Genomic DNA, 15404 nt, shown 5'->3' on the forward strand with positions numbered 1-15404 from the left:
GTTAAACTATACTGAGTGTTGTTGTACTTGCTTTATACCGGGTTAAACTTTACTGCGTGTTGTACTTGCTTTATACCGGGTTAAACTTTACTGCGTGTTGTACTTGCTTTATACCGGGTTCAACTTTACTGCGTGTTGTACTTGCTTTATACCGGGTTAAACTTTACTGAGTGTTGTACTTGCTTTATACCGGGTTAAACTTTACTGCGTGTTGTACTTGCTTTATACCGGGTTAAACTTTACTGCGCGTTGTACTTGCTTTATACCGGGTTAAACTTTACTGAGTGTTGTACTTGCTTTATACCGGGTTAAACTTTACTGCGTGTTGTACTTGCTTTATACCGGGTTAAACTTTACTGCGTGTTGTACTTGCTTTATACCGGGTTAAACTTTACTGCGTGTTGTACTTGCTTTATACCGGGTTAAACTTTACTGCGTGTTGTACTTGCTTTACACCGGGTTAAACTTTACTGCGTGTTGTACTTGCTTTACACCGGGTTAAACTTTACTGCGTGTTGTACTTGCTTTACACCGGGTTAAACTTTACTGCGTGTTGTACTTGCTTTATACCGGGTTAAACTTTACTGAGTGTTGTACTTGCTTTATACCGGGTTAAACTTTACTGCGTGTTGTACTTGCTTTATACCGGGTTAAACTTTACTGAGTGTTGTACTTGCTTTATACCGGGTTAAACTTTACCGAGTGTTGTACTTGCTTTATACCGGGTTAAACTTTACTGAGTGTTGTACTTGCTTTATACCGGGTTAAACATTACTGCGTGTTGTACTTGCTTTATACCGGGTTAAACTTTACTGCGTGTTGTACTTGCTTTATACCGGGTTAAACTTTACTGCGTTTTGTACTTGCTTTATACCGGGTTAAACTTTACTGCGTGTTGTACTTGCTTTATACCGGGTTAAACTTTACTGCGTGTTGTACTTGCTTTATACCGGCTTAAACTTTACTGCGTGTTGTACTTGCTTTATACCGGGTTAAACTAATTACTGCGTGTTGTACTTGCTTTATACCGGGTTAAACTTTACTGCGTGCTGCACTTGCTTTATACCGGGTTAAACTTTACTGCGTGTTGTACTTGCTTTATACCGGGTTAAACTTTACTGCGTGTTGTACTTGCTTTACACCGGGTTAAACTTTACTGCGTGTTGTACTTGCTTTATACCGGGTTAAACTTTACTGCGTGTTGTACTTGCTTTATACCGGTTAAACTTTACTGCGTGTTGTACTTGCTTTATACCGGGTTAAACTTTACTGCGTGTTGTACTTGCTTTACACCGGGTTAAACTTTACTGCGTGTTGTACTTGCTTTATACCGGGTTAAACTTTACTGCGTGTTGTACTTGCTTTATACCTATACCGGGTTAATTGTCAAATCATTGTAGTCGAACTTTCCTAGAAATTGTCGTAAAGTTTAATATCCGTCACGTTTAACATGTCCTTAGTAGAAGCATGGAGAAATAAGTTATTTATAACTTATTTCTCCATGGTAGAAGAATGAAGAAACTTACATGATGCAAATTGGAAACATCAAATAACCAACAATTATGACTAAATACAAAATAAGTTGATTTAAATTACGATTCCGAGGAGATAAAAAAGGAGTGGAAATGTTATAGACATTTTGTATGGGTAGAAAGGAAAGAAAGGATAATAGCCTGCACAACGCAAGTTTAAAAAAACCTAATTACGATAAATATAGGCCTAGGTTACTCGCATTCAAAATAATCGAATTACAAATAATGCACCTATTATACAGTAGGCCTATTTGCTGTAATGTACTTTATACTAAATTGAATGAATTTATTCAGGGAAAAGGGTTACAGTTCTCTTATCTTAGTAATACAGCGATGGGAATATCCGGCAGCGGCTATATACATAAGTGGATAACAGAAAATAAACAATAGACAATAGATATTCAAAAATAAATAAAAGGAAAATCCGCGTGAAGATTTAATATCTGTACCTGGAAGCCGTTATCAAACAACAAACAAATATAAATCAAGCAACCTAACAGTTTTAGATTTTGAATAGAGATAAGGACAACAACTATTTATTTTTATTTTCTTAAATTCCATATTTTAAACGTTTAGGATCCCTTTGGAAACAAACTGAAGGTTTTGTCATTAATGTCGTCTTGTATTTGATTTTATGTATACTCTGGTATTGTTATGAGAATTTCCAAATCAATCAATTTGAGAAAATGGAAAATAGGTTTGGGGAACATGAACCATGCAAGTGAAACGATAATGTAAGAAAAGACTAGTTCGGCGAAGAATAAGATGGTACACCGCGAGGCGAGAGAACACTACTATTGTTATATTGTTCCAATATTTATTGTCGTTATCATTCATCAACATATCTTAGTAAACAAAAAAAACCGGTAGGTAAACAGTAGGACCTACACGGAAAAACCAAATGTGTTTGTTATGTTCAAACTGTGTTTGATATAATAGGACTTTTAAATGTTATGTAAACCAAAGGTAAACGTGATCTTCTATGGATACCATCCTATTGTGTTCAATCTCAAACAATCGAAAATGGCGCGACAGGAGATAATAAAGGTATTTATTATAAACCTCGAGATTAAATAGGAACAAGTAAAGTCGAATTAAGCCCTTTCCGGATCGACGACAGTCAGCAGTGCATACTCATATCAGCACACCTACGGACAATCCCCTACTGTTTTCTGTACTGTGCACAAAGTTCTTTAACGTGCATTAGGCCTATGTACACGGGACCAACGGCTTTACGTCCCATCCGAAGTACATCCAAATGAAAAACAAACCTGACACAAATAAGCAAACACCACAATTGCAGTTGTCTATCAAATCAATTTATACAAAACTCATTTCAAAGTGAAATAAATATATATATATATTACTGTATATACAACTTAATACGGTTTTGCAAACGATCTCGATTGCACAGTTCTGACATATAACAAATTCACTGTCAATAAAAACAAGAAGGATAGTAATAATGTCATAATCCTTGCTGCATACTCAGTAACAGTATAGGCGTTGCCATCCAAAACCTTTAGTACCAGTAACTATTTTTTAAACAATCGGTAATATGCATGTGCTTTCATCCAAAGCCTTCGGATATCAATGTTTATTATTTCACTAATCCAAATAATAGATTTTCTAAATCGTTGATTTTAAGTGTCTTATTCTATAGTAGATTACATATCCATACTTAGGCAGCTTCATATTTAAATAGTTTTTAAATTGATCCCCCTTGAATTGATAACAAGGACAAATAAAATATCTTGAATATAAATACTTGACAAAGATTTTGGTTTTTGTCTACATAGCACCACTGGAGGCGTTTTGATAATTCTTTGATGAATTACATTTTGCATGGCTGTTTTTTATTACCTCTTACTCCAATATAAGGTGCTACCTCTTTACTGGATTCCTTCTTGCATTGTTATTGGTACTATTACCTCTTCCTCCAATACAAGAAGCTACCTCTTTACTGAATTCCTTCTTGCATTGTTATTGGTACTATTACCTCTTCCTCCAATACAAGGTGCTACCTCTTTACTGAATTCCTTCTTGCATTGTTATTGGTACTATTACCTCTTACTCCAATACAAGCTGCTACCTCTTACTCCAATACAAGCTGCTACCTCTTTACTCCATTCCTTCTTGCATTGTTATTGGTTCCATTACCTCTTACTCCAATACAAGGTGCTACCTCTTTACTCAATTCCTTCTTGCATGGTTATTGGTTCCATTACCTCTTACTCCAATACAAGGTGCTACCTCTTTACTCCATTCCTTCTTGCATTGTTATTGGTTCCATTACCTCTTCCTCCAATACAAGGTGCTACCTCTTTACTGGATTCCTTCTTGCATTGTTCTTGGTACTGTTACCTCTTCCTCCAATACAAGATGCTACTACCTCTTTACTCAATTCCTTCTTGCATTGTTATTGGTTCCATTACCTCTTACTCCAATACAAGGTGCTACCTCTTTACTGGATTCCTTCTTGCATGGTTATTGGTTCTATTACCTCTTACTCCAATACAAGGTGCTACCTCTTTACTGAATTCCTTCTTGCATGGTTATTGGTTCTATTACCTCTTACTCCAATACAAGGTGCTACCTCTTTACTCCATTCCTTCTTGCATTGTTATTGGTTCCATTACCTCTTAGTCCAATACAAGGTGCTACCTCTTTACTGGATTCCTTCTTGCATGGTTATTGGTTCCATTAACTCTTACTCCAATACAAGGTGCTACCTCTTTACTGGATTCCTTCTTGCATGGTTATTGGTTCTATTACCTCTTACTCCAATACAAGGTGCTACCTCTTTACTCCATTCCTTCTTGCATTGTTATTGGTTCCATTACCTCTTACTCCAATACAAGGTGCTACCTCTTTACTGGATTCCTTCTTGCATTGTTATTGGTTCTATTACCTCTTACTCCAATATAAGGTGCTACCTTTTTACTGAATTCCTTCTTGCATGGTTATTGGTACTGTTACCTCTTACTCCAATATAAGGTGCTACCTCTTTACTCAATTCCTTCTTGCATTGTTATTGGTTCCATTACCTCTTACTCCAATACAACGTGCTACCTCTTTACTGAATTTTTTCTTGCATGGTTATTTGTACTATTATTGCGTCGTTTATTAATGTTTTCTTCATGTTCTACAACAGCTTTTTGAAACTTAATAAGCATTTCAATAAGTCGCCTTTTCTTAAATCGTCCAGCTTCTTTAATTATGTTATTAATAAATAAGTATTTGGTATCTAGGTCTCCTTGAATATTATTCAACCCATCAAATATTTTGCTATAATCTGCGAAAAAAAGAAGAAAACTTGGTTATCTTAGCATGTACTAAATGACATTTCTTACAAAAAGTCTTATTAAGTGGTGGCTTCACTCATATGGTTCATCTTCAGTTTATAAGTAATAAAATAATAATTTTCCTTATAACTGGAATAATCGTTTACAATGATTTAATAGATGAATATTGTTTAAAAAACACCTACCTCGTCCTGGTTTCCGAATTTCTTTGATTATTGCAAGTTTTATTGTTTTATTCATTTCATTAATGGCCGCCCGATTAATGGAAGCTTTTGGTTCCCTGTTCATTGGCTTCTTGTCAACATTATTAATCGGTTTTTGCTGTGAAGCGTTATTGATACCTGGTTCTGTATGAAGTTCAGTGTAGTCGAAAATTGTTGTCAACTCATTTTCTAGTGCATCAATTGAATTGTTAGAGACTGCCGGACGAGGTTCAGGTTTTATAATTACTATGTCGGTGTTTTCATCTGTGGGTGGCGGCTTGCCTGAAAACAACCAAAGATTATAGTAGATATTCAATTCAATTAAACTTTATTATCCCAAACTCCGGGAAAATTCATTTGTTTGTGGTACAAAGATTCATAAATACGTTAAAAAAGCACACTAAAAAATGATAAAATACACAGAGAGAAACAAATAGTACCATTTCTCTGAGTGCAAAACATATTTCTTCAACTTTATGCAAAATAATACATTGTTTTTAGAAATAAGCTGAATTAAAGGATTACCTTGACTATTTTGGTCAATTGGAGGTTTTTTCTCGCGTCTTTGTATTAATTCTAAGTACGGTTTCCTTAATATTCCACCTTGAACATTGCCTATCATGGCTGGTGAGTTTGGTCGACGACTCGGTGGAGAAGGTGTGGATGGACGCAACCGTTTGGCTGCTGGTGATGGTGGTGGAGTGTCAAGCGATCTCTTGTTTCTTTGCTGCGGTGCTGTCAACGTATCGTTAAGATCAGCTTCATCCACCATCATTTTCTAGGGGGAAAAAAAGAAGCATCTTAAATATGTTTGCAAGATTGTGTGCAACTTTTTTAATTGGGATATTTAATGAGGTTACATTTAAGAACACTACAATGGCAATACATGTATATGTAGAAAGTACTGTAATGTATTATCATTACCTTATCCTTTTCCGACGCTAATTTGAATGGATTTCCAAACATATGAAGACGTGCTGGTGGTGGATCAGCTTCTCTCAGAGCTGTTGGCATCTTCTTTAAGTAGTCTTGATAGTTGCCCATTTCTGCTATGGGTATGTCATGTAGAATATCTAGACAGTGAAAAGATGATTTGAAAATTATACATCAAAAAAAGCTTACAAATTTTAAAATTATCCAACAATATTACAATTGAATATATCAATGTTTTACTAGTTATTTTGAAATATCAAAAGAAAGTTTAGCTATCTTAGAAGTTAGCACATTAGAGACTTGGTAGAAATATATATTTTACCACTATCTGTGTTTTTGACGCCAGTAGAAGCAACCCGCGTGAGGTTCTTCCGCATCCTTTGTAATTGTTCCACTAGATCTTTCCGTGGAATATCAAACGGATTGTGATACACTTGCTGTCGGACCGGTTTGTGTATGGGAGCAGCTACAGAATAATTAGGGAATAAAGATATGTTGTTGTCAGGTCTTGAGGTCACCGTTTCACCCGTTATACTTTGTAGAAGTTGCTGGAAATCCTTCCGTACAGCTAGCGAAGGCATCTGAGATCTGAAAATAAAAAAAGAATGTTATAATTTGGAACTTGATTGGCATCTACCTACTACAGTAATTTATACAACATTTAAATATTGGTGTGCATTAAAATTGTGCAAACCCTGTGAGGTGTTACTATTTCAGTAAAATTAAGTAAATAAAACGGTTACCTTTGTAATACTTTGATACTGATATCTCTATGTGATCTCTTTTTTGGTATAAGTGAGGACATTCTCTCTGCCTCAATTTTCGATTGTTGTTTTAACTTCTTTAAGTAGTTTACCACACTGTAACTCAGGCAATTCTCAACATTTTCTTGAATCAAATTAGGTGAGCCCATCCTTCTTAATGCCGTTCTTAAAGGCTACATAAAATATTGTATTCAAAAATACTACCACATTTTCTTTTTACACAATTGGTAAACAATATGTAGTGGATACTGTGTACACAAGACGTATTATGGTTTACTACAACTGCTATAGAATATGGAGGAATCTTCTATGAATAAAACACAGTAAGTATAAGCATTTGTCTCAAAGATGCTAATTTATAAATTAACATACAGTGGGAACCCATTACTGTAGCTTACAGAGGGTACCAATTTAACACACACTTACAGGTTACCTATTTTAGATTCTGTTGTGAAATAAAAGTTTATTGAAAAAATATATATTATATATATATATAAATATATATAAAAATCCATATAAAAATAGTTGTTTTGAACAAAACTAGCACAATTACAAACAATTAAAATATATTATGACAATGTGTAATAAAGATGAGATTTGCAATGGAAAAAGTCAATACAATGGTAAGACTCGAAAAAAACAACAATTTTTACAAAAACTTCATAAAAAACATTCATAAACAAAGTTCCTGATGATAGAAAACAAAAGGTTTATCCAAACTTAAATAAGCTTCTCTACTGAAAGTGATAACAAAATTAAACATACCCCTAAATAATAACTGGGAACATCACGTAAGTATTGCTCAAAACTCGTTCTCCATTTTATTGTAGGTTTTAGTTTGTGCACTTTAATGAGGTCATCTGTTAAACAAAACAAGAAAACTTGTATAAATAATGTATTAGTGGTTTATTTTTGATGAATTTACATCTTAAACCTTGTCTAGACTATCTAACCAGTTTGACAAAAGAAGTGTGATGTGCCCACATATGGGGTAGTGACATCATGCCCATTATATGGGCAAATCACATATTTTGTTGTGTTTTAGTTTGACAGGAAAGTTGAAAATAATTCAAATTCAGATTTATTTGTCCTTTTGAATTATTACTCCATGGTTTGATAGTGTAGTCAGAGCTTAAGCAACATATTAAGATTGTATCTTACCAAGTAGAGGGAGTGCGACAGGATAATTGTAAGGCATAATAAACAGGTTTACATGAGCTAAGTTAGTACTTGCTTTCAGATATCCAAACGGATGACCTAGGTCACTGTTTTTTCCACTGCTGGATATAAATACCTAGAAAAAAAAATCTTTTGTTATACATGACAATGACAATGTCTTTATTTTCTTTGTACATATTCGTATACATTTAATTCTTTTGGTTTGGTTTACTATTCCTCCATGAACAATTATTTCTAAAAACAACCACCAAAATTAAAATACTGGTCTACAATGTCATAACTTAATTTTTTTAACCCAGTTTAAAGCAAGAATTAACTGAAACTGAATTCCAAAAACATATTACCTGCCAACAAATATTGTGATTTCTACGTTCTAATATGTTCTGGGTCAAAGGTGAAGGTTCAAGCTCATATTTATCAAATGGTACATTGTCAACAACCATTGGGTCACAACTTGCACATGAGAACTTCACTGCAGGATGTGAATCCCTAGGTGGCTGGAAAAACAATTATTACAAATATTACAATTTTATAAATAAACAACTCGAGAGAAGTGTGAATGGCTGCATAAAAATGCAACAACTTGCTTATAATATTCAGTTTAAAATACTACATATTAAACTTTAAAGTTGCTTTTTTTAATGACTCATTAAACGTAATTACTTTTTCAGTGCTTGCAAACATTTCTAAAGCTATGAGTTATTGAATGTCTTGAAACTTACAAGCATTGGTGAGTTGATGTCTGGCCAAAATGATTCAGGAACTGGCCAATGACCAGATGGAAATCCAGTCTTAGGATTTGGCCGAACGTAAATCATACGATGACAGTTGTGCCAGGAACTATCTGGAATCGGTGATGGGACGCCTAAACGAGTGTTTCCGGGCGGAGTTTTGATATTTAAAGATGCTATCTCACTGCTTCCATCTTCTTCACCTGCTTCAAGGAAAATTATTTTAGTTATATCAAAATCATATTTCTTCATGTTTTATGAACTTGTAGATATTTAAAATTCATAAATAATTTTTGTTTTAAAAAAAAGCGAGGGTGTGATTTCAATTTAAAGTCTTAAGTGATGCTTATGTCATTAGAGGCAAGTTAGACACTAACAATTACCATGTGTTATCAATGTCATTTCAAATCAAATAACTCAACTAACAGCCATGAAAATTAGATGAAAAAGGAAGGAAACTATTATATCAGGGTTACAAACGGATTAATGCATTGTCGATTTGAGAGAAACACACAACATTTTCAGCCAATAACCAATTAAACATTATATTGAGTATAATGTGGTCAAAAACAAAGAATTATTATTTGGCAGGTTTGGTTTATTTCTATTACTGCTGTTAAAAGGTGTTTCTGTCTATTTAGATTCTTGGTATCACGACACACAAATAATTATCAGTAATTCATAATACTGTCTTTACAATCTAAAGCCCTGTCTACGCTATCAAACTTTATGGTTAAAAAAAAGTGATGTGCCCATATGTGGACATAATGTCATATCACTACTATATTTGGGCACATCACACTTTTTTGTCACATAAAGTTTGATAGTGTAGACAGAGCTTAATAAAAAGAGTCACATAAAGTTTGATAGTATAGACAGAGCTTGATAAAAAGAGTCACATAAAGTTTGATAGTGTAGACAGAAATTAAGTTGGATAGTGTAGACAGACATTAAGTTGGATAGTGTAGACAGAAATTAAGTTTGATAGTGTAGACAGACATAAAGTTTGATAGTGTAGACAGACATTAAGTTTGATAGTGTAGACAGACATTAAGTTTGATAGTGTAGACAGACATTAAGTTTGATAGTGTGGACAGACATAAAGTTTGATAGTGTAGACAGACATAAAGTTTGATAGTGTAGACAGACATTAAGTTTGATAGTGTAGACAGACATTAAGTTTGATAGTGTAGACAGACATTAAGTTTGATAGTGTAGACAGACATTAAGTTTGATAGTGTAGACAGACATTAAGTTTGATAGTGTAGACAGACATTAAGTTTGATAGTGTGGACAGACATTAAATTTGATAGTGTAGACAGACATTAAGTTTGATAGTGTAGACAGACATTAAGTTCGATAGTGTAGACAGACATTAAGTTTGATAGTGTAGACAGACATTAAGTTTGATAGTGTAGACAGACATTAAGTTTGATAGTGTAGACAGACATTAAGTTTGATAGTGTGGACAGACATTAAGTTTGATAGTGTGGACAGACATTAAGTTTGATAGTGTGGACAGACATTAAGTTTGATAGTGTGGACAGACATTAAGTTTGATAGAGTAGACAGACATTAAGTTTGATAGTGTAGACAGACATTAAGTTTGATAGTGTAGACAGACATTAAGTTTGATAGTGTAAACAGACATAAAGTTTGATAGTGTAGACAGAGCTTAATAAAAAGAATTTAGAATATATTCTATTCTGTATGTATTCAAATGAAAGAGAATTAAGAGAGAAAGAATAAAACTACAAAATTGTAATATTTTTTTTTTGTATTTTGGCAGAATATAGATTCTTTTTTAAATAGAGAATTTTTGTTTTATAATATATAAATATATATGATATGTAAATCAATTGTGTTGCGTAGCACTGTGTAAATTATATAAATCATACTGTCAAATTATAGAAACAGTGCTCATATTCGGAACATAATCCTATAATCACGTTTTTGACAGTATGATTTATATATGATATGGCAGTTTTCAAATCAAACTTCTATTAATTTTTAAATGGACAAATATTAAGATACTATGACTATAAAGTAAAAACTGAGAAATAGTTGTACGGGAAAAGTATATACACACCTTCCTTTTTTACTTCTGGTTTGCTCTCTTGTTTTACTCCATTTACTGGATTGCCATCCACAGATAACGTCTGTGGCGACTTCGTTGTTGAATTATTATTACTAGTTATTGCAGTTGCTTTATAAGCTAAAAATATAAACAGATAATGTAATGTAAATAAAACAGTTACTGTAAATGAAATAACAAATATGCTACTATCTACAGTACCTATATAACACAATAGGGTTAGTCTAGAACTACTATCTTCTTGTGGTCATTTCCTGCCTTTAATTAAGTCTTTTTATACCATTCAAAATTTAAAATATATAAATAAAAAGCTGAAAAACTAACATTGAACTTAGTTTTAATATTGGACAGCTTTTTCGCTTCACTTAAGGTATTATGTTTTGGCTGGCGAGAATTAAATAAACACTAAGATTAAATTACTGGTGTCCACCCCAAGCCCCAACACCCCTGTGTATCATGGTTCATTACTGGTGTCCACCCCAAGCCCCAACACCCCTTTGTATCATGGTTCATTACTGGTGTCCACCCCAAGCCCCAACACCCCTGTGTATCATGGTTCATTACTGGTGTCCACCCCAAGCCCCAACACCCCTGTGTATCATGGTTCATTACTGGTGTCCACCCCAAGCCTTAACACCCCTGTGTATCATGGTTCATTACTGGTGTCCACCCCAAGCCCCAACACCCCTTTGTATCATGGTTCATTACTGGTGTCCACCCCAAGCCCCAACACCCCTGTGTATCATGGTTCATTACTGGTGTCCACCCCAAGCCCCAACACCCCTGTGTATCATGGTTCATTACTGGTGTCCACCCCAAGCCCCAACACCCCTTTGTATCATGGTTCATTACTGGTGTCCACCCCAAGCCCCAACACCCCTGTGTATCATGGTTCATTACTGGTGTCCACCCCAAGCCCCAACACCCTTGTGTATCATGGTTCATTACTGGTGTCCACCCCAAGCCCCAACACCCCTGTGTATCATGGTTCATTACTGGTGTCCACCCCAAGCCCCAACACCCCTGTGTATCATGGTTCATTACTGGTGTCCACCCCAAGCCCCAACACCCCTGTGTATCATGGTTCATTCTTTTGAAAAAAGAGTAGGAAAACACTAGCATTTACTCAAAAAAGTAAGTGTCTTACTTTCTTGAACTATTGGAAGAGGATCCGGTCCAATTTTCTCAAAGTGTAAAACAACACCACTCTGCATTTTCTGTGATAATGACTCTAAACATTGGTAGAGAGTTTTCATTGAGTTTACATTGTAGGAACGACCTGAAAGAAACAAGTTCAAAGAGCATGCTCAAACAGTTGCCAGAACAAAGCAAACAGCAATCTGTAATAAGAAAATTATCAACTTCAGAAAATAGTGGGTAATACTTTGTTTCTACCAAATTTAAAATTGACACAGGATAAAACTTATTCCAAATATTGAGAGCAAAGCAAAGTTATCTTTATTGTGTTTTCACAAACAGGTATAAAAACAAAACTGGTTATAAAACAGAATATCAATAAAAACCCTTTTATTTTTATCAGGAATCATGACTTCCCTCTCATTACTTGGCGTATATTTGAACTTTTATAATTAATTATTTAAGAATATCTTTTATAATTTGTTTATTTAAACATAATCAGTGCATCTATTGCTCAATTATTTCTCAAAATTATGATGGAATTTTACTCATCTTTTTTTTAGTAAATATGTCTGGTTTTTCAGAAAGTCTGGTATTCGGAATGTGTTTGTAATGGTAAAAAGGAATTTGGGACCTTTCGATCCTCAAGAAAAGTCTGGTATTGGGAGAGTTTCTGGTTTTCAGCGAGTCCAGTATTTGAAGATTTCACTGTAATAATGAAATAGGTTTTTCTTTACTCACCCCCAGTTACCTCACACATGGATGTTATTGGTGAGTTGTCAACAAGAACCATAGAACCTCCCGGTCTCTCTAACTCCGGCTTCTCTACACCTGGTATACGAAGGACTAGAGCAAATAAACGTTGATCCCATCGAAATGGTTCCTTAGTTAAATCACCACCAGGAATGGAATAACTCATTGGCAGTTGAAGCTAACAAGAATAAATTTATTTTATTTTTAAAACAAAAAACAACAGCAGAAACAAATCCACCACTTTCAGACAGTTAGAACACCTCAAAAACACATAAACTACGACGAAACAGAGGAAGACTGGAATTAAAAATGTTGAAACTTAATCTACAAATGTAACCATTTTAAAGTACATTGACGCTAATAAAATGTGAATTGTTAATATTGCATGTTGTTTGGTATGTTACCAGACCTAATAAATAAATAGATATACATATATAATGCACATAAGTTCTCTCTCAGGCAATGACGGCCTGATGTTCTCAATTGAGAACGGCAAAATAAACAAGAAGGACAAGAACTTCTGAAGTTAAGATGTTGATTACTTAATGTCAGTATTCTCATACCTCTTCATGTACACCAGTAGTTGAAGTGAGAGAACTCCCATCAGTTATTGCAATAATCATGGCTGGTTCCAAGTAGAAAGGATTGCGTCCCTAAAACAATAAATTTAAAATGTCATTTTCACTATTGGATTGGTTTTTTTTATATTATATTTCTGCAATGTAAGTGAATATTCCTAAATAAACTCTTAATGTCTGTCTACACTATCAAACTTTATGTGACAAAAAAATGTTATGTGCTCATATATGGACATGATGATGTCATATCACTACTATATTTGGACATATTACTACTATATTTGGACATATCACTAATATATTTGGACATATCACTACCATATTTGGGCACACTTTTTTGATAGTGTAGACAAAGCTTAAGGATCTTAGGATAAGTACATACAAGTAAATGCATTAAGTATAGAACTTGAAACTTACCAAACCAAAGTTGTCGATACCGGTGTACAACCTGTTGACATTCAATAGGTCAAAGGTCTTACGAAGGGCAAGACCAACACTCGACAAACTGGTAGCTTCAAGATTTTTTAGCTCTGTCATGAAGGTTGCATGGTTATCTTTCCATCCAGCCTAAAAAAATAATTTTTTTTAATCATCTGAACATCATCAATAACTTAAATATATAACGATTTCTTAAACCATTTTTATATACAAATTAAAAAAATTTAAAATCATAGTTTTTTACGTCTTGGATTATTTATTTACAATTTCTTCGTTCAATTTGTTTTTCCATGTTCTGGAGCACAATGAAATTAAGTATTTTACTTTTTGGGATATCCTTTTTAACTTTACTGTTGTACTGATTTTATAATTGTTTTATATGTTTATAATTGTATGTATCTGTGTGTAAATCAATCAATGTTGGTTTTGAGTGGTGGGTGGAAGATTGACTGATAAAACTAAACATAAAATTTCATAATTAATTCATTGAGAAATAATTGTATTGAAATTATGAAAGGCTCAACATGCTTCCTTATTTACTACAGAGCCGCATGAATAAATAAAAACAATTAACAAAACATACAGTACGCCACCAACATTTGGTGGACTCAGTGCGTATAAAATTTGCATATGAATGAGGGTATCCCATCAGACGTTGCTGCAACCTAAACTGAGGAAGCACTCTACGTCAAAAACTCTTTAATTTTTGGAAAATGTAACGATTTCTTTGTTGGTGTAGGAGAATTTCAGTGTACAACATACATTTGAGATGCTCTGCAAACAGGGAAACCGCCAGATTTATAAAGAGAAATGCTATTAAAAACGAAATTGTGTGTCTTTGATTGTACCTTTATTGTGCCTGGTTCATCACAAGTGACGAGCATGTAGCGATCGCCTCTACTTGTTTGGTCGCGCATCCGAACCTAGGGATAATAATAAAAATGATTTTATATTTCACGAGAATTGGAATCACGTCAGTTCTTATAAACAAAACATAAGGGATGTCTCTTTTCAAAAATGTTATTCAATGGCCCGATTTAATGTATTATCGTCGGGTAGTCATCGAAAATGTATTTCTCGAAAATCCGACACCCCCATACCTTCATGAACGTTTCCACGGCCCCTTTCGCAATATCCAACATTGTAGTGCCCAAATGTGTCCGCTGATTCATAGAAGCACTGGTATCGATGAGAAAAACTAACACCGGCATCTTGAAGTTTGATAATTACAGCACGAATATATTGAATTTTGGGTCAAAATACGGCCTATAACGAATAAAATAAACCTAATTACAGTCCCCTTTTTTCACTTGCTGGCGAGCTTAACGCTGCCGTTTGAGCAGCAGCACGCCACATCGAAGGGTCATGTGATCTCCGCGCCATGATCTCCGTGATTGGTTGCCGACCTACCCATATTTGCATAATTGGTTTATTTGACGTCACATCCTCTAGAGCTAAACAAAAACTTATTTATATACTGTATGTACAGCGCGATATAAATAATTATAATTCCTGTATTAGATTTTTCTTTTGTTTTACTGTATAAACAGAACGTCATTTACCGGAAATTATTTCAATGCTAAATACTGAGGCTAGATGACTACAAATATAATGTATAAAATTAGCTAGTTAAAATGATTTTAGAGACCTTCTGTTGTCTAAAATAATTTCGTTTTCTTATTTTTTATATAAAATTATTAAAAGTAAAAACGGAAGTTAAGATTTGGTAAATTCCGCTTCATTGGCCTGGTGACAT

At 34.2% G+C, this 15404-nt stretch overlaps 1 protein-coding gene across 1 annotated transcript; it reads right to left on the bottom strand.

The window, feature by feature from the left end:
- Positions 1-1579: 1579 nt before the first annotated feature.
- Positions 1580-15000, bottom strand: LOC140050034 (integrator complex subunit 6-A-like). The gene is made up of 17 exons (XM_072095040.1): positions 14749-15000; positions 14497-14571; positions 13628-13777; positions 13196-13285; positions 12621-12810; positions 11890-12021; positions 10737-10862; positions 8639-8850; positions 8261-8413; positions 7899-8031; positions 7503-7597; positions 6717-6910; positions 6296-6561; positions 5965-6113; positions 5566-5818; positions 5023-5322; positions 1580-4827 (listed from the first exon to the last, which is right to left on the bottom strand). The coding sequence occupies exons 1-17, from the start codon at positions 14857-14859 to the stop codon at positions 4601-4603; spliced, it is 2856 nt and encodes a 951-aa protein (XP_071951141.1). The 5' UTR covers positions 14860-15000; the 3' UTR covers positions 1580-4600.
- Between the last annotated feature and the right edge of the window lie 404 nt (positions 15001-15404).

The sequence above is a fragment of the Antedon mediterranea genome, chromosome 5, assembly GCF_964355755.1.
Source record: "Antedon mediterranea chromosome 5, ecAntMedi1.1, whole genome shotgun sequence".
Taxonomy (NCBI): Eukaryota; Metazoa; Echinodermata; class Crinoidea; order Comatulida; family Antedonidae; genus Antedon; species Antedon mediterranea.

Bases quoted from the DNA above. Each gene is read 5' to 3' on its own strand.
- LOC140050034 (XM_072095040.1), bottom strand. From the start codon at position 14,859: ATGCCGGTGTTAGTTTTTCTCATCGATACCAGTGCTTCTATGAATCAG. The intron at 12,811-13,195 runs GTATGAGAATAC...TATTCTTGTTAG, and splicing joins CTACTGGTGTACATGAAGAG to CTTCAACTGCCAATGAGTTA. The intron at 8,032-8,260 runs GTAATATGTTTT...TTTTTTTTCTAG, and splicing joins ATCACAATATTTGTTGGCAG to GTATTTATATCCAGCAGTGG.